General features: G+C 52.3%; 1 protein-coding gene across 1 annotated transcript in view; it reads left to right on the top strand.

Moving 5' to 3' along the window:
- The window catches only part of Cdc42bpb (CDC42 binding protein kinase beta), an 83,799-nt gene that overhangs the window by 28,332 nt on the left and 31,006 nt on the right, over positions 1-24,461 (top strand). Inside the window, exons 2-9 of the mRNA XM_032908486.1 lie at positions 3,705-3,796; positions 6,763-6,846; positions 10,010-10,105; positions 13,572-13,720; positions 19,631-19,724; positions 21,272-21,472; positions 22,263-22,511; positions 23,218-23,297. Of these exons, the coding sequence (XP_032764377.1) occupies positions 3,705-3,796; positions 6,763-6,846; positions 10,010-10,105; positions 13,572-13,720; positions 19,631-19,724; positions 21,272-21,472; positions 22,263-22,511; positions 23,218-23,297 (1,045 nt within the window). The remainder of the gene's footprint in view (positions 1-3,704; positions 3,797-6,762; positions 6,847-10,009; positions 10,106-13,571; positions 13,721-19,630; positions 19,725-21,271; positions 21,473-22,262; positions 22,512-23,217; positions 23,298-24,461) is intronic.

The raw sequence follows: 24,461 nt of genomic DNA, 5'->3' as shown, positions 1-24,461 counted from the left end.
ACTGACATCGCCCTAGGTCTGCGTACTTACTTCTGCCCAGATCTCCCTCCCCACCCTCAACTGTTCCCTAGGACAGAGCTCATCCTTGTTGTCACTCACACATTGTTGTTTGGCCTAAGGAAAGTACTAGATGAACCCTCTCAGGCCTTCTTTCAAGGCCCCTCTGCACCTTACTTTTGTTTACATTGATTTCCTGGCCCTATAGTGTCAAGCCCCACTTCTATAGTTTATAGTTGTCCAGTTTTCTAGACCGACCCCGACAACTTCATGTCAACCCTTTGTGGGACACCTGGACAAGACTGTTAAAACGAGTAAACAACAAAAAATGTTTGGGCAAAGAGTAGAAGAAGCTCGAGAGGAAGGCTGAGCAGCCTTAGGACAGTCCATGTGGAGGGCCAAGTGGAGAGAGGGATGTGGAAGAAGCGGCCTGGGTGTGGGCTCCAGTGGGTCTAACAGCTGAACCCTGGAGAGAGCCCTGTCATAGACAAAGGAGATCCGTTCCTAGGCACTGACGTGCTGTCTAGGATGGGCTAGCCGTCAGGCTGCCACGGGACATCCTTACTACTGGAGTGTGACAGAAGCCAGAGCTTTTCTCTGGGACCCCCACAGTGGAGTAGGAGAACCGAACAGAATTAGGCCAATCATTTTCAGACTGCTTAAATGCGTGTGTGGTTAAAATAAGCATTACAATCTGCACTTCCTGCCTATTAAGAGATGAACAATGGTGGCATAAAGAATTAAATGTTTTTTGAAAGCCATTTAACACCAAATAGGATTAAAGCAGGATCTCCAAAGGATTCTTTGGTTTTCTGAATCTTAATAAAGTGACAGGAGAAAGAAAGAACCAGTTAAAATTTATTTAGATAATTTCCTACCCTGTCTCAAAACCAAAATAAGTAAATACATAAATAAAAGATAATTGTCTTTAAACTAATTTCTATAAAATAGTGTAATTCATTAAGAAAAAAGGCCACAATGTAGAAGAGCCACATTTACAGCTCTGTGTCTTGGCACAGCAAGAGTACAGCAGTTACATACCCAGTGGGAAGAGCAGTGTGGGAAGAGCAGTGTGAGCACAGCAGTGGGAGCACAGCAGTGGGAAGAGCAGTTTGAGCACAGCAGTGGGAGCACAGCAGTGGGAAGAGCAGTGGGAGCACAGCAGTGGGAGCACAGCAGTGGGAAGAGTGGGAGCACAGCAGTGGGAAGAGCAGTGTGAGCACAGCAGTGGGAGCACAGCAGTGGGAAGAGCAGTGGGAAGAGCAGTGTGCAGCAGTGGGAGCACAGCAGTGGGAGCACAGCAGTGGGAAGAGCAGTGTGCAGCAGTGGGAGCACAGCAGTGGGAAGAGCAGTGTGCACCAGTGGGAACAGCGGTATGCAGCAGTGTGGGAGCACAGCAGTGGGAAGAGTAGGAAGCATGACAGTGGGAAGAGCAGTGTGCAGCAGTGTGAGCACACCAATGGGAGCACAGCAGTGGGAAGAGCAGTGTGGGAGCACGGCAGTGGCTTATTATCAGGCTCACAGCAGGCATGGTTTGGCTGAGAGCTGAGGTATTGAGAGTGTAGTCTGGGCTGGGTTTGCTTGGGAAGGCATCTTAGGAACTATAAAAAACATGTCTGTGTTCTTTGGAAAGTCCAGGAATTTTATCCTCAAAATTAAAGTAATAAAAAGTTAGTATATATGAAAATGATCATTGTAAATTCTCTACAAAGATAATATTTTTTAAATTAATATATTCAAGAAATTCAACTCATGAGTCTATTAAAATGATCATTGAGTGATACAAAAAGCTAAAAATCTCAAGTAAAATAAGTGGCGCAGAAGTTTTGTAAGCAGTTAACGATGCAGGAGCAAGAGCTGAGACGGACATGGACGTTCGGCCAGCACATGAAACCCTTACAGGTGGAGTTTTCTTTGCTTCCCAAATGCTTCGCTGTGCTTGCACTGTGTTCGCCCTGGCCCTCAAGCCTGTGTCCCTGGTGCCGTGGGGTCCAGCAAGCCCTGCTGGGGGAGGAGGAGTTGGGGTGGAGGGCGTGTTGACGCTGTCGTTAACTGGATGGTTTATATAGAAGTCAGGTCCCTTGTTTTTCTTCACAGCAGAGTAAAAGGTTCTGTTTGGCTCCCCCAAAGTTTCTAGCAGCTGTCTGAGAATCCTCACTTCCTTTGGGGGTGTAAGAGTGGTCATTTTCGGTGATGTTTGAAAGAAGCAAACATGAATGTAGCTGACCCTTTAGGTTCTAACCCAGGGGTTTTCTTGTTAGGCTGGCCTTAAATTCCAGGCTTTGTGCGTTCCATTTTCTAAGCTCTGTGCTGCTGGGTGTTCGTGGATGAGCCAGAGTCTGCAGCTCACCCTCTGATAGAAGCCGAGAGCCTGCTATGGCTTCAGTATTGCTGTTAACCGTGAACAATAGTGACTGAACCTTAATCACACAGAGAGAAGTAACTCAACGATACGAAGTCAGTGTAAAGTCTTTAAAACCAGATTACTCATTTCGACCGAGCTAGTTTTAGATACTAATATAAGATGTAAGAAATAATACATTTGCTCAGTTTTGGCCAACTACCTAACATTCTAGAAACCTTTAATAGCCAGGTGATGGTGGCACACACCTTTAATCCCAGCACTCTGTAAGTTTGGGGCCAGCCTGGTCTACAGAGGGTGTTCTAGGACAGCCCAGGCTACACAGAGAAAGAAAGAAAACCTCTAGTAATTAAGACAAATGGAAATTAGCATAAAACGGGTTTGGGTTTGAAGGGGAGAGCAGGCAGGCATACAGATGCAGCCAACATATTTGCCAGGTAGGCCAGACCATGGGCAGGAGGGACAGCGGTCAGGAGCCAGACAGCGCTGTGCTAGCCCTGTCCCTGTCACCTGCTTTCCTGGGAGAAATGAGATCCTCTGTGAATTATTGTCATCTACTGGTAGATGTGGAGGGTGGCGCTTGCTGCCTGTCACAGCTTTGAAGGCTGAAAGACAGGGTTTGGTCTGCTTGTTCCCTTGAAGGCTCAGGGAGGGACTTGTTTGCCTGTTCTGGAGCCTAGTGGCTACCAGCATTCCTTGGTGTTAAATGGTTTGGGGCTGTCTCCCTCTATCCTCTTGTCTTCGTGTGGCTTTCCCTCCCTCCTGCCTCTCTCCAAATTTTATTCCTATAAGAACACCAAATCTTGGGCTGGAGAGATGGCTCACCAGTTAAAATTATGTAGTGTTCCTGCAGAGGGCCCAGGTTCAACTCCCAGCACCCACATCAGGCTGCTCACAACTGCCTGTAACTGCAGCTCCAAGGGGTGCCCCTAACCTCAGGCACATGCACATCTCAGACATACATATGTGTACATGTAAATGATAATAATAAAGGCATTTTAAAAAACAATCTTGTTGGCTTTAGGGCTCACCCCCTTGTAGTGTGTATGACCTCATGTGACATCCGTGAAGACATTGTTTCCAAATAAGTCACATTTGAAGGAACCCTTCATCCCAGTACTACGCCTTCCAAAGCCCAGCAGCATGCGGTTGCTGCTCTCTTACCGGACCAGCCTTGGGTCTGACCAGGAAATTAGAAGGGTTTTACCAGACTTTTGCAGCTGTTTGTTACAGCAGATACTGAAGCGTTAGCGTTGACAGACACCCAGTCAGAGGGGCTGGTGCGGCGTGGTGCCTCCATCGGTTAGGTGTCAGTGTGCTGGACCAGACTGTTTTCTCCTTACAGCTAAGCCATTCACCCAGCTCGTGAAGGACATGCAGCTTCATCGGGAGGACTTTGAGATCATCAAAGTGATTGGAAGAGGAGCTTTTGGTGAGGTAAGAGAGACCCCCTCCACATGGCCCAGGCAGTCCCCGCTCCTCCCATCTTGGGCCTGACTACTGGTATCATCTGAGGAGCTCTGGGTGGGTAAGCAGGGCCAGCATGGTGTATCAGCTTTGTTAACATGCTCTATGGTCAATTTAATGCTTCATAAAATTCCATTGGTTTTAGTTAGATAACTGTGCCCGTGCCTGCATGCGGGCGTGCGTGTGTGATGTGTCTGTTTGCTATTTGTACATACTTGTAACTGGGGGCCTGGTAGAGGCCAGAGGTTGGCATGAGATGTCTTCTGTTGATCTCCACCTTAGGTTTTGAGAGACAGTCTCACTGAACCTGACTTCAGCTGGGCTGGTTTGAGCCTCCCCCCCTCCCCGCCTCCCTGCCTCCCCACCTTCCTCTCCTCCCCTCCTTCCCCCCTCCCTCCTTCCCCTCCTCCCCCCCTCCCCTCCTCCCTGCTCTCCCCTTCCCTCTCCCCCTCCTCCCTGCCTCCCCCACCTCCCCTCCCCCCTCCTTCTCCCCTTCCTCCCTCCTCCCCCCTCCCTGCTCTCCCTCCCCACCCCCTCCTCCTCCTCCTCCCTGCTCTCCCCTTCCCCTCTCCCCCTCCTCCCTGCCTCCCCCCACCTCCCCCTCCTCCCCCCCCTTCTTCCCTTCCTCCCTCCTCCCCTCCTTCCTGCTCTCCCCCCCCCTCTCCCCCTCCTCCATCCTCCCCTCCTCCCCTCCTTCTTCCCTTCCTCCCTCCTCCCCTTCCTCCTCCCCCCTCCCTCCTCCCCCTCCTCCCTGCTCTTTCCCTCTCCCCCTCCCCACCCTCCCCTCCTCCCCCCTCCTCCCTGCTCTCCCCCTCCTCCCTGCTCTCCCCTCCTCCCCTGCTCTCCCCTTCCCCTCCCCTCCTCCCTGCCTCCCCTCCTCCTCCCCCCTCTTCCCTGCTCCCCCCCACCCCCCTGCCCGGCTGGAATTACTGGTGTACTGCTTGATGCTCTGCTTTGTTCTTGGCCCTGGGGATTGAGCTCAGGTCCTCCTGACAGAGCCCTAGAAAATGATCCATTAAAATACTTGACTTGAAGTTTGGGCTGGAAAGTTTCTGGTGGGCCAAATGAGAAAATTGTTCCTTGTTTATTTTGTAAATTGTTTTATAGTAAAACTTAACCCACAGACAAAGATTTTTTTTTTTTACATTAAATTTTACTTGAATGTTTCACTTCTGCGTGTTCTTGGCAGATATGTCTCTGTGACACCCATGTCCTTCTATGCATTTTTTTTTTTTTCGGAGCTGAGGACCGAACCCAGGGCCTTGAGCTTGCTAGGCAAGCGCTCTACCACTGAGCTAAATCTCCAACCCCCCTTCTATGCATTTTATTACCTATTTTGTTGGTTGTCTAAGCAGTGGCTTGTGCCAGATCTGTGTATCTTGTGAGAAGAGAGGCCTGGGAGAGTTCTAGGGTTGTGGGTCTTGTTCTCAGCGTCCAGGTTTTTAGGCTTCCTCTTGAGGGTGGCAGTGTTTGTCTGAAGTCAGCTCTGCCGTCCTCTGCAGCAGTGAAGCCAGAATGACTTTAAAATGGCAGCCTCTCATGTGCCAGCCTGTGGCTGGCTCTCAAAAGGGAAGAGCCACTCTGGTACAGCAGTGGGCTTGCACCCAGGGCTCTGATCTGCACAGAAACTTGTTTCGTGTCCTGTTTCCTGTTTACTCAGGTTGCAGCAGGCTTGGCTATTGCTCTCTAAGCCACAGATAAACAGCATGGGAGAGGTCATGAAGGGCCACCTGTCGGCCATGTAGGAAGCATGGTGTAGGGCATACGCCATTGACTCAAGGCCTGTGGCTGTGCATGAACATCACGGAAGAGCCACTGTCACCCACGAAGACATTGGATTCTGGTTGTCATTTTGTTGTAGGCTTTAAAAGCTTGTGCCTGGGTGCTATCCCACCGTTCCTGTGCCATTTAGACGTCCCCCCAGAAAAGTCAACATGATAAAAAAAATGGCTGTCTAGCAATTTTACCATTAAGGATTGTGAGGATTGAGCGAGAGTCCAGGATGCTCAGCATGGTCCCCAGCACATGGCCCGTGCTTGACATGTTAGTGCCCAGGGTCCCTTAGTGGTGGCACTGTGAAGTGTGCTACTTAGGAGAGCAGGTGGTTCTGTCTAACGGTTTTGTACTCCGTGGATCTTAGTGCAGAGACGCTCGGCCCCCCACACGGCAGCGCACGTCGTCAGGAAGGAAGGAGCTGTAGATGAGTGGGAAGTGATGCACGGTGGGATGTGCAAAGCAGTGGCTCACCATGATGCTGCTGGTCACGATGGGGGTCATTCAGGGTTCGACAGAGACTCCCTGAAAGAGGGGTCAGGCCTGAAGGGTGCTTCTGAGCCTCTTTTGCTCTGCTGTAGACCCTGCATAGCCACTGCCTCTGTGAAACAAAGATTCAGATGAGTAGCTGGCTCCTGTAGAGGACGGCAGGGAAGGTGGACATAGGCAAGGGGGACAGGGAGGGGCGTGTATAGATTGCCCCACATACAGGGAGAAGACGGCTACAAGCCAACATAGGAAGGGCTGGGCTTGTTTTTCCTGAGAATATTCAGGCTTTGCTCAAGTGGAAGTCAGGGAACCCCAGTTCCCAGTGCTTAGTCCTGAAGTGACTTTAACTGAGCCAGGTGGATTCATCCAAGCCACAGTGTGGATAAAACCAAGTTGTCTTGTTTAAAGGGTGAATCTTTGTTTATATAGATGGTGTCTATGTCTCTCTGTCTCTGTCTCTGTCTCTGTCTCTCTCTCTGTCTCTCTCTCTCTCTCTCTCTGTCTCCCTCCCTCCCTCCCTCCCTCTCTCTCCTTCTCTTTCTCTCTTCCCCTCCCTCTCTCTCTTTTCCCCATCTCTCCCTCTCCCTCATCTCCCCATCTCTCAGAGTTCCCAACCAGTTAGGATCAACTTTTAGATGTGCATTAACTAATTTAAATTCAAATTTACATTCTAGGTTGCTGTTGTCAAAATGAAGAACACTGAACGAATTTATGCAATGAAAATTCTCAACAAATGGGAGATGCTAAAGAGAGCAGAGGTGTGTGTGGGGTGTCACAGTGAGTAAAGATGGAGAGAGAGAAAGAGCAGAGGTGTGGGGGGTGCCTCACAGTGAGTAAAGATGGAGAGAGAAAGAGAGAGAATGCCTGAGAAACCTCCGACACTCCACACAGTCCTGTTCCACAGGCACAGGGAAACAGTTGTTGGGAGCCCATGTAGTGCAGAGTTCTGGCCTCCCTGGTCAGATAAGGAGGATTGGAGTGAAGGGGTGGGGTGGAAGGAGCCGCTTGGCCATTTGAGACACTTTTCCTTGGTTCCTGATCCCCACCCCCAGCTGAGCTCCTCCATTGGTCATGCTCGCTCTGCGAGGACCCTTCCTTGCCCAGGGCAGTCTGGGCTGTGGCATATGGCCAGCTCTGCTCTCTACAATAGGATGCTTCTGGGTGGGAGACCCTTCTGTAGTTTCTGCTGCTCCCTTGCTGCTCCTATCTTCCTTGTCATAGTATGCTATTACCATAGTACACTGTTGCCATAGTACACTGTTGCCATAGTACACTGTTACCATAGTACACTGTTGCCGTAGTACACTGTTGCCATAGTACACTGTTGCCATAGTACACTGTTACCATAGTACACTGTTGCCATAGTACACTGTTATATAGCACATAGTACACTGTTGCCATAGTACACTGTTGCCATGGTACACTGTTACCATAGTACACTGTTGCCATAGTATACTGTTACCATAGTATACTGTTAAAATAGTACGCTGTTGCCATAGTACACTGTTGCCATAGTACACTGTTGCTGATTTCTTACCTGTTTTGCCATTGGTAGCTGCCATGTTGAGCAGGTTACAGTACACACACAAGACCCTTAGACCTGTGTGTGTGTGTGTGTGTGTGTGTGTGTGTGTGTGTGTGTGTGTGTGTGTGTGTGTGGTGTTGTTGTTGTTGTTGTTGTTGTTGTTGTTGTTGTTGTTGTTGTTGTTCTGGGAAGAAAGGTTCCTGGCTGGTCTGGAGCTCACTATTAGGCTGGCCTCTAAATCAGAGATCTTTCAGCCTCTGCTTCCCAAGTGCTAGGATTAAAAGCGTGACTATGGTGAGGTCTTTTTTGAGCTTCAGATTTTGTGGACAGAGTAGCATTGCCTGTCCTCCCACAGACCCTCCACCCTCTTTCCCTCCCACAGACCCTCCTCACTCTTCCCTCCACAGACTCTCCTCACTCTTCCCTCCACAGACTCTCCTCACTCTTCCCTCCACAGACCCTCCTCACTCTTCCCTCCACAGACCCTCCTCACTCTTCCCTCCACAGACCCTCCTCACTCTTCCCTCCACAGACCCTCCTCACTCTTCCCTCCACAGACCCTCCTCACTCTTCCCTCCACAGACCCTCCTCACTCTTCCCTCCACAGACCCTCCTCACTCTTCCCTCCACAGACCCTCCTCACTCTTCCCTCCACAGACCCTCCACACTCCTCCCTCCCACAGACCCTCCTCACTCTTCCCTCCACAGACCCTCCTCACTCTTTCCCTCCCACAGACACTGCACACTCTTTCCCTCCCACAGACACTGCACACTCTTTCCCTCCCACAGACACTGCACACTCTTGGTGTCTTGCTTGTTTCCATGCTTTGTTCTCCTTCCGACCGATGTAGCTCCACACCAGTCCATGCTCTTTCTATTGCTCAGAACTGAACACTGGTGACTACGTTGTCACCATCTCTCTGTTACCCAGTAGCCGCATGCCTGCCTTAGCTACCTACATGGCCAGCCTGGGGACCCCCCTGAAAGGCCAGCCTGGGGACCCCCCTGAAAGGCCAGCCTGGGGACCCCCCTGCAAGGCCAACCTGGGGACCCCTGCCAGGCCAGCCTGGGGACACCCCTACATGGCCAGCCTGGGGACACCCCTGCATGGCCAGCCTGGGGACTCCTGCATCAGCAGTGTTTCCTCTGCTCCCAGCGTGTTCCCTGTCTCATACGGTTTGGGCCGTGGTTGGCTTCCTGATGCTTCATAAAAACCGGACTGACTCAAATCAGCTCAGGGAGCGAGGGCTTGCTGATGGCTCACCTGTCCCTGTCACAGTCCATGATTGAAGAAAGTCAGGGCGGGAACTGAAGCAGAGCCATGAGGAGTGCTGTTTACCAGCTTGCTCAGCAGCTCTCTTACACAACTCAGAGCCATCTTCCCAGGACTGGCACTGCCCACAGTGAGGTGACCCTCCCACATTAATCATTAACCAAGAAAATTCCCCGTGGGCTCGTCCACAGCCTGATTCATGGAGGCGTTTCCTCTTCCCAGCTGACTCCAGCCTGTGTCACGGTGACAAAAACGCTAACCAACACTTGAGGAAATGAGACTTGCTGAGCGAGGGCTTGGGAGTGGAAGGTATGAGGTCTCATTCAGAGTCTCGTGGGAGAGCCCTGAGCTGACTTGGGTCACACAGCTTCAGACAGACAGACAGACACAGAAAGGACAGGTTCTTTCCTAACCAGACAGGCTAAAAGCCTTTTACCCATGTGTGATGCTCATCAGGACTGACATCTGACTGACCCTTCATCAGCGAACCGAGTCAACGGTGTTTCCCACCAGTAAGCAGGTTGTCCTTCCTGTCTGCCATTGGGCGTCATGTGTGTCACACCAGGGCGAGTGAAGAGGCCGGTTTAGTAAAAAGGAGTGTGTGTGCGCGTGCGCGTGTGTGAGTGTGTGTGTGCGCGTGCGCGTGCGCGTGTGTGAGTGTGTGTGTGCGTGCGAGTGTGTGTGTGAGTGTGTGTGTGTGTGTGTGTGTGTGTGTGTGTGTGTGTGTGTGTGTTTGTGTGTGTTGAGTTCAGGGGTTGAGAACTGCTCCCGAGCCCATGGAGGGTGACCTTACTGTGTGGGCCACAGACAGCCACAGGGAAGAAGAGGCCATTGGGGACAGGGAAGGAGAGACCATTGGGGACAGGGAAGGAGAGACCATTGGGGACAGGGAAGGAGAAGGTCCTGGCTCAGGGGAGGGAGAGCACAGAGACTCAGTCTTTTGGCTTCTGCAGAAGCTGCTGGGGACAGGCCGGACATTTGGTTCCAGGTGAGGCAAGGACACCAGGCTCCAGGCAGTCAGGATTCGAGGTTCTCTCTGCAGATGACAGTTGCAACAGAGACCGTTAGTATTTAGGAAGATGTTCTAAGGGACACAGACCGACTGTCCTCTCGTTCCTCACAGACAGCTTGCTTTCGAGAAGAGAGGGATGTGCTGGTGAACGGTGACTGCCAGTGGATCACTGCGCTACACTACGCCTTTCAAGATGAGAACTACCTGGTAGGGCTGCACGCATGCTCAGGGCCGACCCACGGGGACTTCCCTCACAGTTTGGGCTCCTCCTTGCTGCCTCTCAGAAAAGAGTAGCAGTGTAGAATGGTCATTGTCAGTACCTAGCCTACGTAACACTGAGGGTTTGTCTCAGTTCAACCAGGGAGGATGCTCAACAGGAAGCTTCTGAGGTCTGTGCAACGTTCTCCCCAAACCATTACGTCACTGAATGACTTGGTTCTTAAAACATTTTAAGTGTATAAAACTTTTCTCTTTTTTTCTTTACTTTTGTGTTTTTTTGAATTGTGTGTAACAAGAATCTCAGCTGTGCAGCAGCCCAGCACGCCTGTGGGCCCAGCACACTGAATGCGGAGGCAGTGGGCTTGAAAATTTGAGAGAAAAGCAGCAGCACCTGGGGACTGTAGAGCCTTGGCCCTGGCTCTCACTGCACAGCTGTCTCTCCCTTCTGTGTGAGGGGCAGAGGAGCTAAGCACCCAGGCAGGCCTTGTCAGGGTTCCCTGGGTGCTCCTGACAAGTCGGCACTCACTCACGATATTGGCAGGTACTTTGGAAGTAATTCCTTCCTTCTGTCAGCTTTGTGGCACACATCATGTGTAGAGTTGAGTGTGCACAGCCGTGGCTCGGCCCTTGGGCAGCCAGTGGAGATGTGGCTGACGGTCCTGAGCCCTCAGCTCCTCAGGTCCTCAGACTCCTTGTTTAGGAATTCGAGGATGACTTCAGGCTTGAGATTGAGATTGAGATTGAGAGAAGCAGCGTTGTGCTTACCTCCCTCTAGCCAGTGCTTCTGCCTCAGCTGCGGACAAACAGGATATAATCGCTGTTGTAACGCAGCCTGCAGGTAGAGAGACCTGAGGCACTTGTTTGCCCTGTGAAGCTCCTTGGTCAAGTATCCATTTGTTTGCAAAAACATTTTTATTCATCTTAAAAAGGTTTCTTTCAAACATCAAAACCCCTGATCTCTGAACATCCAGGGTATGGGAGAGGGTGTCTGTCATGTTGTTTGTTGAGAGAACTATGTCTTTGTTTCAGTAGAGGGCAGCTGGTGTCCATTGGTATCCCATGATGCACTAGGCCTCTGGTTATATTGGCCAGCCTTGCCAATCAATGACTCCCATTTTTTAAGCTTTTGTGAACACCCTCCTTTGATAACTGGGGTGTCTGGGGCACAGAGTGGGTAGCTATGAGACACAGTCTTTGCATAGTTGCCGTGTTAGGGTCCCAGTTCTGCTTTGCTGAGAAAAGTGGTTGATGTCCCTCAGTTCCTGATGGAGCATTGGAGGGGACACCCCGTAGGTCACATGCTCTTCTGACAGGATGGGATGGGTGTTTTGACAGTTTTGTTCCAGATTTTTCCCTCAGCTCAGTCATGCGGTGTTGTGTGGAGAATGTAGACGGGCGGCGTCACCAGCTGCTCTCCAGTCACACTCAGCTAGGAATCTCCAGGGCAGATGCTGTGTTCTCGGTTGCTTTCTAGGATGTGGCAAGTCAGCAGACAAACTGCCTCAGCCAGAGCATGTAGGGACTGTCGGAATAGCAGCTGTCTGTCCTGTGAGGGAGAGACGGCAGACAGGTGCCTCACATGGGAGCATGGGTTCATCTGTGGTCCAGGAGCTAGTGTGTGTTCTGATTCTGAGATTTCTGGTCTTACTAAGGTAAGCCTGTTGACCACCAACTGGAAGGAAGAGTGTAGAATAATTGACTTTACTCCCCACCCGCTTGACAGCAGAGGTTACTCCAAGCTAAGTTCCTTTGGATCTACCCTGTAGACTGTAACTTCCTCCCCGTGCCTTCCTCTCCAGGGAGCCATCAGCCACAGTAGCCCTCCTAGGTAGACTGGAGGCCTGGGAGCTGCTCCGCTGTGGTCCTGACTCTCACCCTCTGTTATCTTGAGGGCTGCTGTTTCTCCTGGTTCTTCCCTCCCCCACACCAGGAACATCCTCCAGCAGCTGCTGATTCTTCCTCCAGGGTTTCTAAGTGTCTGCCCACAGACTTCAGTCCCCACCATGTGTAACCCCCAGCCTGCCTGAAAGGCCTCACCGTCTCACTGATCCCAGACCCCCAGCACTGCCGAGCTCTTGCTACAAGCTCCGGCTTCGTCCCTCCCTGACCTAGGCTTGTTGTCACGGTTGCTCCAGCTGCCGGATTCGGCTCTTCCTCTTGGCCTCCTTACGTACCCCGCCGTCCCTCTGGCCTTGACTCTAGCCCCCCAGGATCTATGCTCAGTAGCTTCTGGTCACACACCGGGCTGTGTCACAGGCTTGTGTGCTTCCTGTGGTCTTCCTTTAGTAATAGGAACCCTGCTGAGCCAGGGCCCTGCCTCACAGGAGTGCAAGCAGGCTGAGTATTGAGGCAGGCTGGGTCAGAGGTGCTACGTGATAGAAACGTAATTCGGCTTTTGTGCAGCAAAAAGTTGAGCACAGTAAGGAGACAGACCTGGTGATGCGGGACACTGCTCTTAAGGATGCTGTTGGTTGGGAAGCAGGCCGAAGCCTTCACACGCTAGGGATGCAGGAAGAAGGAAGGCTTTGAAGGGGATACCTGAGGAGGATTTCGGAAGCAGGGCGGAGAGCTGTTAGTTATACTCTTTAAGACCAGTTGGCTCGGGGTTGGGGATTTAGCTCAGTGGTAGCAGCAAGCGCAAGGCCTTGGGTTCAGTCCCCAGCTCCGAAAAAAAGAAAAAAAAAAAGACCAGTTCGCTCACCCAAACAGGCCACTCAGACAGTGGCATGGTGATCACTGGAGTTTCATAGGGCAGGCATCCTCTGTCCCATTAGACTATGGGCCCCAAGTGTGGCATGAGAGGAGGACTGTGTTGAGGGCAGACTGGTGACAGCCCTAGCTCAGGTAGCTGAGGGCAGTGCGTGGTTGTCACCCCAGGAAGAGCTGTTGCTGTATTCGATCTCAGTGCTCTTTTAAAGAGTGGTCTTCTTGTCACAGCTAGCCAGGCAGTGGTAATTCCTTATTACGGTGGTGGCTTAAAAGTTAGTTTGCCATGGAAATGAGACAGTGGGTTTGGCCATGTGTCCCAGAGCTGAGTAGTCCTAGTAGAGCTGCTGTGAACTGTCACCCTCCTGTGGCCTACAGCGCCCTCCCATCCCACACCCTCTGATGTGGTGAGATGCGTCCATTGGGGCCTCTGCAGCTCTGAGACTGTCTGTCACCCTGAGTGCCGCGCGGCGGGGCAGCATGTCTGTGCCGGCTCGCTGTCCCTGCGCACAGGCCCTGTGTCTGGATAGTGAAGGGGTGCGCTCAGCTTGTTGAAGAGAAGCCTGCTCTGCCCAGTGTCCTGCCCTCTGCCTGTGTGGTGTGTGTATTTGGATTGCAGCAGCGTGACACAGAAGGGCGTTTTCTGAGAAAGGTCGTCACTGCAGAGCTCGAGTCGGACAGCTTCCACGGTAGCTAATGGCGGGCTTCGGTGCTAAGAGCTGTTTTCTCTCCTCTTTCTGATTTGTAGTACTTGGTTATGGATTACTATGTGGGTGGTGACTTGCTGACCCTGCTGAGTAAGTTTGAAGACAAACTTCCAGAGGACATGGCGAGGTTCTACATTGGCGAGATGGTGTTGGCCATCGACTCGATCCACCAGCTCCACTATGTGCACAGGTAACTGCCTCCTCACGGAATGTGTGACCAACCGTACATCAAACAGGGACAGCCTCAGTCCCAGGCCTCCTGAGGGGTCCTGCCCATGACACGTCTCCACTGAGTGACTAAGTGACACGGTCGAGGGGCGGTTTTCTGCATCACACCTTGAGCCCCACAACACCCAGAATGTTGTGCTCCCATTGCACCAGTTATGGTGGTTGAAGTCCCAACAGCCGAGTCATTTTCGCTTTTAGGGGTCCCTATTTGCCTGTCCTCACTGGCCTCAAGACTACCCACTGTACCCCCATGCTCTCAGCTGTCCACACTGACCTGTGAAGCCCTCGCAGGGGAGGAGAGGGCTTAAGCATAGGTGTTCTCTGTCAGAGCAGTGGGAAAGCCAGAAGACTCACCTGCAGGCAAGCTCCCTTAGGCGGGCCACCCTTTCCTTCCTCATGTTCCCCGGTTGGTAAAATAGCTTCTCAGAGAGTCAGTATACAATGTTATCTGACTGTTACAGCTAAGCCTTGTGATGTATAAAAAGAGAATGTATCTTTAATTGTCTGTGTGTCTGTCTGTTTCTGTCTACCACCTGAGTGAGGCCTGGGGAATCCAGAAGGTGAGGCCAGATTGCTAGAGCTACAGTACGGGTGTGAGCGGCCGATGTGGGTGCTGAGAGCTGCAGTTACAGGTGTGGCTTCCCAATGTGGGTGCCGAGAACCAGACTTCTGTCCTCAGAGGGCAGCAAGTGCTTAACCACTGAGCCATCTATGCAGGCCCGAAAATCCCTTTGCGTGTGCGTGTGCGTGTGCGTGTGCGTGTGCATGTGCATGTGCGTCTTATTGACTTGAGCCAGAGTCTCTCTCTGGAAGCTGCTGGTTCAACAAGGCTGGGCAGCAAATGAGCTCTCAGGATCTTCCTGTCCCTTGTCCAGTGTTGGGGTCACAGGCACCGATGGTTACACCCAACTCTCTACATGGGTGCTGGGGATTTGAACTCATGCCCTAAGGCTGAGCCATCTCCCTAGCCCAAAGTATATCTTAAAATGTTGTTTTGTTTCTAGATCTGTTTGTTTTAGGGAGGGGGCACGTGTTGTGACACGTATGTGGTAATCAGAAGACACTGTCAGGAGATGGTCTGATTGGTCCCCATTTATCATTCAGGGACTGAACTCTAGCCATCGGGTTACTGAGCCATCTTGTTGGCCCAAGGCTGTAGTTCTTGGATTAATTTTTGTTTCTCTGGAGTAAAAGTCTCCCTGGTTTTTCTGTGTGCTTTTCTGAGACTCTGTCACGAAGTCCCTTGGATCACACTCGTGTTAGAAAGCTCTGTACACTCAGACGGAATGGAGTCTCCTTCATTTGTGCTTCATTCGTCTTCAGTCCCGCTGTCCCCGGCTTACCCCTGGAGAGCGTTCTGAGTGGACAGCTGCCTTCGTACCTCTGAAACCAGATCCTGTGTATTTCTAAACGTCCGTCTTCCCTTTGTGAGTCTCAGTGTCTCTTCCGTCCACGCTGGTGGTTTGGCCTCCTCCACGGAGAGTGGACAGCTGCATGTCACTTGCTGGGATTTGAACGTCACAGCTCCTGTCTTCCTTCTCCACAAAGCTCTTCAGAGAGAAAAGTCCCTGGTGTTGATTTGTCCTTTGCTTTTCTATTATTCTGGGATGGATCCCAGGCCTTGCATGAACTTAGCATACACCGTGGTGCTCTTCTAGATTTGTGTCACTTGTGAAAGCCTCTGTAGACTCCTTATGGGAGCACAGCACCCACTGTGGAGGGGAGCACAGCACCCACTGTGGAGGGGAGCACAGCACCCACTGTGGAGGGGAGCACAGCACCCACTGTGGAGGGGAGCACAGCACCCACTGTGGAGGGGAGCACAGCACCCACTGTGGAGGGGAGCACAGCACCCACTGTGGAGGGGAGCACAGCACCCACTGTGGAGGGGAGCACAGCACCCACTGTGGAGGGGAGCACAGCACCCACTGTGGAGGGGAGCATTGCACCCAGTGTGGAAGGAAGGGAGGAAGGATGGATGGATGGATGGATGGATGGATGGATGGATGGACAGAAGGACGGATGGATGACTTTTCACTGAGAGTGCTGTGTCATTTCCAGGGGGAGGCAACAGGTGGGGGTGGGGTGGGGAGGGTGGTACTGGCTCACTGGAATACCCAAAGGAGCTGCCTTTTAATTCAGAGAGGTTCGATAGTGCATCCCCCCTCCCTTGTTCCTTACGTGGGGATGCCTGCCTGTGCAGGTCACTGCAGCTCTTGCACTGTTTTCACTACTGAAGACTGTAGAGCTCCACACTCTCCCACTCAGACCTGCACACAGCGCCTCGCTGTGGGACAGCTCCCACCAGCTGCTCAGTAGGCCTGTGCTTCCCGACACCCGGGATCATAGGTGTGCTTGTCACCAGGCCGGGCTGTTGCAGATCAGTGTTTCAGAATGTTTTTATGTGTATGTATCTGTGTTAGTGTGTCATGTATGTACACCATGTGTGCAGAGAACAGGTGTTTGTAAGCTGCCCAACATGGGTACCGGACACTAGGTACTAGGCACTAGGTACTAGGAACTAGCAACCAAACTTGGGTCCTGCAGAGGAACAGCAAGTGTTCTTAATAACCAAAAAGGGTGTGTGTGTGTGTGTGTGTGTGTGTGTGTGTGTGTGTGTGTGTGTGTGTGGTGTGTGTGTCTGTGTCTGTGTATGGGTGTGGTGTGTGTGTCTGTGTGTCTGTGTATGTGTGTGTCTGTGTGTGTGCGCGTGTGGTGTGTGTGTCTGTGCATGTGTGGTGGGTGTGTGTGGAGTGTGTGTGTATGGGTGTGGTGTGTATGTGGTGTGTGTGTGTGTTGTGTTTGTGTGTGTGGGTGTCTGTGTGTGTGTGTGTGTGTGTGTGTGTGTGTGTGTGTGTGTGTGTGTGTGTGTGTGTGTGTGTGTGTGTGTGGTGTGTGTGTGTGTGGTGTGTGTGTCTGTGTGTCTGTGTGTATCTGTGCATGTGTGGTGTGTGTGTGTGTCTGTGTGTGTCCGTGCATGTGTGTGGTGGGTGTGTGTGGAGTGTGTGTGTGTATGGGTGTGGTGTGTATGTGGTGTGTGTGTGTGTCTGTGTGTGTGTGAGTATGTGTATGTCTGTGTCTGTGCGCGGGTTGGTATGAATGTGGGCACATGCACATAATGGAAGTCAGAGAGCAAATTGCAGGAGTTACGTCTCTACCACGAGGGTCCCGGGGATCAAGCTTAGGTCCTCTGGTGGCGTCCATTACCCTTACCTGTGGAACCGTCTCACTGGCTCCTGGGTTATATATTTGAGCAGGTATACGTGGCAAGTGACCACTACAGTAGAGCCTTGGGAATATGAATTAGCTCTGCCTGTTTTTACTTACATATCCTGAGCCATGCTACACGTAAGTTGTTGGGTTTTGAGGTGAGGTCTTGCCAACAAGGCGGCCTGGAGTGGGATTCTTTTGCTACAGCCTCACTAAACTGAGCCTACAAGCTCGCACCATCACTCCTGGCTGTCTGCAGAGCATTACCTTTCTCCCTTCTAATGTTGGAGCCCTGCAGATTGAATTCAGGGTCTCACTATACCAGTAAGTGCTCTACTGGGCTGCACCCCAGCTCTAACATTTCCTTCTGAAACACTGGAGTAATTTCTAGCTCATATAGTGATTGCAAGAAAAGTAGAAAAGCACCTGCCCAGATTCACACACCGCGTCATGTTGCCCAGTTCTCCCTCTCCCGTGTGCACACACAACTGTGCACAGCATCTTTCCAGAGCCATGTTGTGTGTGTTAGCGCTTTAGGACTAGGTACATTCTCTTCATAGAGTGTGCCTAGCCTCAGGAGACCTCTTGTTTTGTTTTGGTTTTCGGTTTTGAGACAGGGTCTTTATAATATAGCTCTGGCCGTCTTGGGCTTGCTGTGTAGACCAGGCTGGCCTCAAACTCATAGAGCTCCCTCTGGAGTGGTGGGATTAAGGGCCTGTTCCCCTTTCCCCGGCCAGGGAAGCTCATTCTTGGTCTTCGTCGCTGTCTGTGCTCACATTGGCCCTTGATCCTTATATATCTACTCTTCTGTCACTGTGAAACACCACGGCCAAGGCCTTAAAGAGGGAGTTCCTTTTGGCTTACAGTCCCAGGTGGGGAAGAGGCGATGGTGACAGGGTTAGGGCCGAGGACCCTGAAGCCAAAAGCGCACACATTGAATTGAGAGCATGAAGCAAAGAGAAGCCGGAGTGTCACTCTCTGAAAGCCACCTCCAATGACAGACTTCCTCCAGCAGGGCCGAGCCTCCGTAGCCTCCCCACAGCACCAGCTGCAGACCACGGATCCTGGTGCCTAAGACTGAGGACCGTCCCCAGTGAGAGTCAGATCTAGGGTCACGTTCAAGCCCACCTTCTCCCCTTTTAAATCTGGAACCCTTCCTCATCCTTCTTTGTTTTATGAACGTGGTACTTTTAAAGAGTGCTGTGCCCACTCCTGCAGTAGAACAGCATGCTGGTCCTCTGGTTTTACAGTAAAGCATTCTTCAGTTCACTCAGCAGATACCGTCCGTCAGCTCTGGGACAGCGCCGAACCAGGTTGCCCAGTGGTTCCTTTGCTTTTTCCTGCACCTTGTGTGCCCTGAAAAGGCACTTTGAACCCATGCGGGTCTCCTCCCATTTGAGTGGCCCCTGATGGGTTCTAACTGGGCTGGACTTCACTGCTGGCACCGGGTGACCTTACTTCCAGGTCCCTAGTCTGTCTTCTGCCATAGGAAGTTCTCCACCTCTCGCCCTGATTGTCTGCCTATTTCCAGTGCATTCCTCAAGGTCAGTGAGCCCTCTGGGAGGTTAGTGAGTGCTCTCCACTGCCATGCCTTGCCTCCAGCCCCTGTTACATCTGTCTGCTGCTATGTGCAGACACCCTCGGTGTGGGCATTAGGTGCATCTGTTGTGTCTCAGCTGCACACAGTATGGCCCTGGGTAGCAGAATCTCGTGTCTGCAGAGTAATTCCAGAACCAGTATTTCTGGATCAGAAGACATACCTGCTTGCTTTCCGATCCGTAGTGTGTGAAATGCTGTTTCCTCTGCATTTGTAGTGGAATCCCTGTGTTCCCATGCAGGGCTTTCCCATATGGCTGCAGTGCAGTCTGACACGTAATCCTGCAGTGGATGCCAAACATGGTTTGGCTGTTGGACGTGTGCTGCTGGAAACAGGCATGTGGCTTTGGTGGGCGTGTTCTCTCGCTTCCGTGTAGTCTGTAATGATCTTATCCTTAGACCTCAGCCCAGCGTTTAGGCATTAGAAAGGCAGTTGACTGCGTGGGCTCTGTGCGGCTTGCCTTGGCTGCGAGACTGTGCCGTTTGCTGTGGTGGCTGGCAGTGTACGGCTGCTCAGTCTGTAGAGCGGTTGTTAGCCTGCGGCACTGTCACATCTCCCCTCGCTTCACCGCCTCCCTCAGTGCTACATGTCCTTTGATCTCCTTTAACAGTTCTCCACCGACTACACTGGCTGCCATCACGGCAGTGCTGAGAGAGAGTGGGGCCGGGGAACGAGACAGAGGGAGAGGGAATGAGAGAGGAGAGAGAGAACGAGGGAGAACGAAGGGAATGAGAGCACAGAGCCGGAAGAGGGCATGAGACCCACGGAGCTGGACTTACAGGCATTGGCTGTTCAGTAGTTGCTGGGGTCCAGAGACTGACTGTCAAGCACCCTTTACTGTCGAGCCAGCCCCTGGCTCTGAGATGTCACTTTCTGGTCCTGTGGCTGATGAGCCGCCTCGAGAAGGCAGGAGATACTCAGGGAACCTTAGCCAGGGGCAGGTGGCAGGGGTGGACGTGCAGACGGGAAGAAGGGGTGCCAGTGGTGACACGCTTGGTCACGGCTGCTCACTCTGTGCACCCGGTGGGTGAACCTGATAACGCATTCTGCTTATCTCACCCACAGAGACATTAAGCCCGACAACGTCCTTCTGGATGTCAACGGTCACATCCGCCTGGCTGACTTTGGCTCGTGCTTGAAGATGAACGATGACGGCACTGTAGGTATTTTCTGTTGAAGACCGCCCTTTGCTTTTGAGTTTGGCTTGTGGTTAAAGGGGAGCTGAGTATTCAGTTTGAGGTGTGTGTGTGTGTGTGTGTGTGTGTGCGTGTGCGTGTGCGTGCCGTGTGCAGCTGTGTATGTAGGAGTGCACAGGTGTGCATGCAGGAGTCTGTGTGGAGGTCAGAGGACAGCCTTGGGCACCATCCTTCAGACTTCTCTGCCCCAGGTACCTTTCTGCCAGGTGCACTTTCTCGAACTGGGTTCCTGGTACAGGGTGCTGTGGGCACCAGCTGATGTCCCTGTTGTAGGACAGGAGGGAGCCTGTAGGGCTCAGCCAGTGCCCACGGGCAGAGCATCAGTGGAGCCAGTCCTGTGAGTGGTAGCTCAGTGGTACCTCCCTGGCCAGCTCTCCAGCTGTTTAACTGCACCCATTCTCTTCTGTGACCACAGCAGCTCCTGTGGCCCCTTACAGGAGGCTTTGCTTCTTTAAATCCTACACTTAAGTGTGATGCCAGGGCTCTGAAAGTGGGCAGCCTAGACTTTTCCTACCAGTGTGTTTTCAAGAATATGTGCAGGCCGTGCAGCCTGTGTGCTCTGCTCCACTACACTGTGCTTTTTGTTTGTCACTCTCTAGCCCACATTGACTTGTTGGCAGGTTGTTGCTGTGGTCAACTCCAAATCACTGTTCTGTTGATGAGAGAGCAGTGTCTTGGACACACTTACAGTGACACCACAGTGGACATTCACTCACCCTCACCACCATTGCAGCCACCGCAGGCTGTATGTGGCCTCTGTGCTGGAAAGCGCCGGGCACAGTCCCTGCTGTCCACTCAGAGTGGCACCCCTTACACTTTGTCCCTGAGATGCGCTTTCCAAAGGGAGTCTGGTCTCTTCTTAGACGGTCTGTGACCCCTGTCCCCTTCCTGCCTAAGCCTCAGTCCTCGAGTCTCAGCTCCTGTGTTGGCCACTGCCCTGCTGTGTCCTGTCAGCTTACCTGACCCTCTCTTGCTCTCCCGTGGTGATGTTGGCCCTCACTGGTCCTTCTTGAGTGGGACTTCTGCTTCGGGCAAGTGCTTGCTGATGTCATATCCGATCCCGAAACAAAGACTGTCTCAGGAACCCTGTTCATACTGGGCCAAATTGCCTGTTTTCTCTCTAGATACCCAGGGTGAGTTGTGTTAGGAAGCCACAGCCCCTGGGAGCTTGTTAGAAGCCAACACGTGCTCTTCCTAAGGCCTTGTGTTGTACTGGACAGTCAAAAGCTGGCCTGGCATGGGCCCCTAGACCACCGTGCAAGCATGGCAGCAGGTGTGGACTTGCTACGTGCAGACTCAGGCCCGCTGGGAACGTCCCAGGGTTGAGGCTATAAGAGTGTGTGTGTGTGTGTGTGTGTGTGTCCTGTCGAATCACCTGACCTTGACCCCTGGTCACTCACCGCCATTTCTCCACGACTGTTTTGTTTTCCGTTGTTGCTGCTCTCTAAGGATCATGGTTGGAAATATTAGTGATGTTCTTGGTTCCCTCATCATCCCTTCTCCCTCCAAGGTTCAGTCTTCCGTGGCTGTGGGCACACCTGACTACATCTCACCAGAGATCCTGCAGGCCATGGAGGATGGCATGGGCAAATACGGGCCCGAGTGTGACTGGTGGTCCCTGGGCGTCTGCATGTATGAGATGCTGTATGGAGAAACGCCATTTTATGCAGAGTCTCTGGTGGAGACATATGGAAAGATCATGAACCACGAGGTATGACGCTGTACGCTGTTCTGTCGCCTTCACAGGCTGGGGTGGGTGGTCGGAGGCCAGCTGGGCAGGAGGGACAGGGAGGGGGGCAGAGGTGTGAGAACCCATTAGCATAAGGTGGGGACACTGCACACATGGGACAGAGAGGAAGATGTGCTTCAGCGATGTCTCCTGTGTTCCAGCCCTGCGGTGTGCTGCTTGTGTTGGTGGAGCGCTCTGCGGGCCTGCGGGCCGTACGGCGTGAATCCCCACGGCACACTTGTACCTTGCTGTTTTGATAGCAGAAATCTAATCTGTCAATCTCACTTAGCTGTTCAGCTATGAAACTCTGTTTTAATTAATTTACTTACGTGTATGAAATACATGTATGTGGATGTATGTGCCACAGCACATGTTGGAAGCTAGGGCATCCCCCTTGTGGCGTTTTCTCCTCTCTTTATGTTGGTTCTGGAGATCTAACTCCAGGCTGCAAAGCAAGTGAGTGTATTTTACCCACAAGCTTTCTTGCAAGCCCAAAGGGAATGGTTTTGGCCTTTTTGGAATTAAAATTCCCTAGCTTTAGTTAGGCAGTGGTGGCACAAGCCTTTAATCCCAGCACTCAGGAGGCAGAGGCAGGAGGATCTCTGAGTTTGAGGACAGCCAGGGCTACACAGAGAGACTCCGTCTCAGGGAAGGGGTTGTAACTTCAGGTGTAAGCTTACACCTGGTTAATTATGAGGTCAGGATTACTGCTTGTGCTGTTCACACATCTCGGGTTTTCTTGGCTGTCCTCTGGCCGCCCCTTCCTCCCCAGGAGCGGTTTCAGTTCCCATCCCATGTCACTGACGTCTCTGAAGAAGCGAAAGACCTCATCCAGAGACTAATATGCAGCAGAGAACGCCGGCTCGGGCAGAACGGGATAGAGGACTTTAAGAAACATGCATTCTTTGAAGGTCTAAATTGGGAAAATATACGGAACCTGGAAGCACCCTACATTCCCGATGTGAGCAGCCCTTCTGACACGTCCAACTTCGATGTGGATGATGACATGCTGAGAAACATCGTGAGTGCCAGGCCCATGTCCTCCTGGGGTTGCTTCAGTGGGTCTGAGTCATCAGTGTCTGCTGCTGTCTGCTCAACGAGTCAGTCAGTGCAGAACTGGAGCCAGAGAGGCGGCCCAGCACCCGTGTGAGGCAGCTCAGTACTGCCTGCCACTCCAGCTGTAGGGCTCCAACACTCTCCTCTGGTTTTTGCAGGTGACTGCACACATGTAGCGCGCGCACACACACACACACACACACACCTACACACACAAAGCAGCTGGGTGTGGTGATGCATGCCTTTAGTCCAGCACTCTTGGGAGGCAGGCAAGTGATCTCCCTCAGGTCAGGACCAGCCCTGCCAGATGTGCATAGTCAGACCCTGTCAGACATCGCACTGTTTTTATGTTCGACAGTTAAAGCCTTCAGCTAAGTGCTCTTATTGTAGCTTTTTTTTTCTTCATCTTTTATACTTTTTATTCAGTGTTAGATCTGTTATTGTGCCACAGTTTTATTGCCCCATGGCTGCTTCGTGTGTGTAAAGGCTTCGGGTGCACAGGAGGCGTGGCCTGCCAGCCCTACCTGCTGAGCCGTCTTGCCAGCTGCTCCTTCATGCAGCTGGAGCTCAGCGTAGGGGCAGTGGTGGCGGCCCAGGGTTTTGTTTGTGGCACTGTGCTGCGTATTCGAAGGGCGGTTTGTCTCACTTGCGCTGTTTGTGTTCTTGCCCAGGAAATCTTACCTCCCGGCTCTCACACGGGCTTCTCGGGACTGCACCTACCCTTCATTGGCTTTACATTTACGACAGAAAGGTACGCCTGGGTGGTCCTTCTCATCGCTCTCCCCTAGGCACAGCCATAAGGGCCGGGGCCGGGGCTCCAGGGAGACGGAGGCTCTTCTGTGGGCTGCTGTGACTATAGGTATCAGCACCAGCCAGCTTTTTCTGTAAAAGGCAAAATAGTGAACACAGTCGCAGGCTACATCACAGTGCTTTGGTCAGCAACAGAGCACACACGCAGAGGTGACCTGAAATTCTCCTTACCTAATGGAGCCAGGGTCTGACAACCACTGTACATACGTGTCCGGTGGCCGTGCCTGACACGGAGCAGTTGACTGACGTGCTGGCTCACACAACTGCAGCACACGATGGCTCTGTGGAGTGTCCTTGTCCTGCAGAGGTTCACTGTACCGCATCCCCCCACGCCAGCAGTGGCCTAGGTCACCGTGCTCTGCGCTTCTGATTGTCTCTGTCCTGCCATGATTTACTCTCAGGTTGTGTAAGAACACTGCAGACTGTTGGGAAGGTCCCCTGTCAGCACTGTGTCCCTGTCATTAAGCACTACGCATCTCCTGTTCTCTGTCACACGTCCATTTTTCCTTCTACAGTCCTTTATGTATAGACATCTGAGGCGGGGGAGGTAGCTTGGCAGTTAAGATCGAGCCTGCTCTTCCCGAGGACCAGGCTTCTCTTTCCAGCGCTCACAGGACAGCCCAACTGTGTAACGGTGCTCCCAGGGGTTAGATGCCCTCTCCTGGCTCCCTGGGCACTGTATACATGTGGCACATAGGCATCATGTATACATAGACGATAACTTCTGGGGAGGTAGCTCCGCGGCAACGCTTGGCTAGTGTGCATGAGGCCCCAGGTCCATCCCTGCTCTTGGGGCCTGGAGATGGAGGATGGGACACGAGACGTACAAAACATTCTTAAAGGTTCATAGGAAGTCCAGGAACGGGATTGGGTCCACAGGCTATGGCTGGTTAGCTCCTGTGTGTAGGCTGTCAGGTGGTGGGATTTATCCAATGCAAGCCAGTGGTGGCCACAGCTGTTGGTCAGTTCGTGCTCAGCTCAGGAGCCTTTAGAGCTCACTGCTACCTTTTGTCAGTCCTGCAACCCTGGCTCCTACTGCCCGTCAGTGAGCTGGCGTTCAGCTCCTCCTGTGATGTGAACTTGGCAGCTCCAGGAACACCCCTCC

Source organism: Rattus rattus, chromosome 7, assembly GCF_011064425.1.
Source record: "Rattus rattus isolate New Zealand chromosome 7, Rrattus_CSIRO_v1, whole genome shotgun sequence".
Taxonomy (NCBI): domain Eukaryota; kingdom Metazoa; phylum Chordata; class Mammalia; order Rodentia; family Muridae; genus Rattus; species Rattus rattus.
Note: the sequence above shows the minus strand (reverse complement) of the source record. Positions and strands in the feature narration are given on the sequence as shown.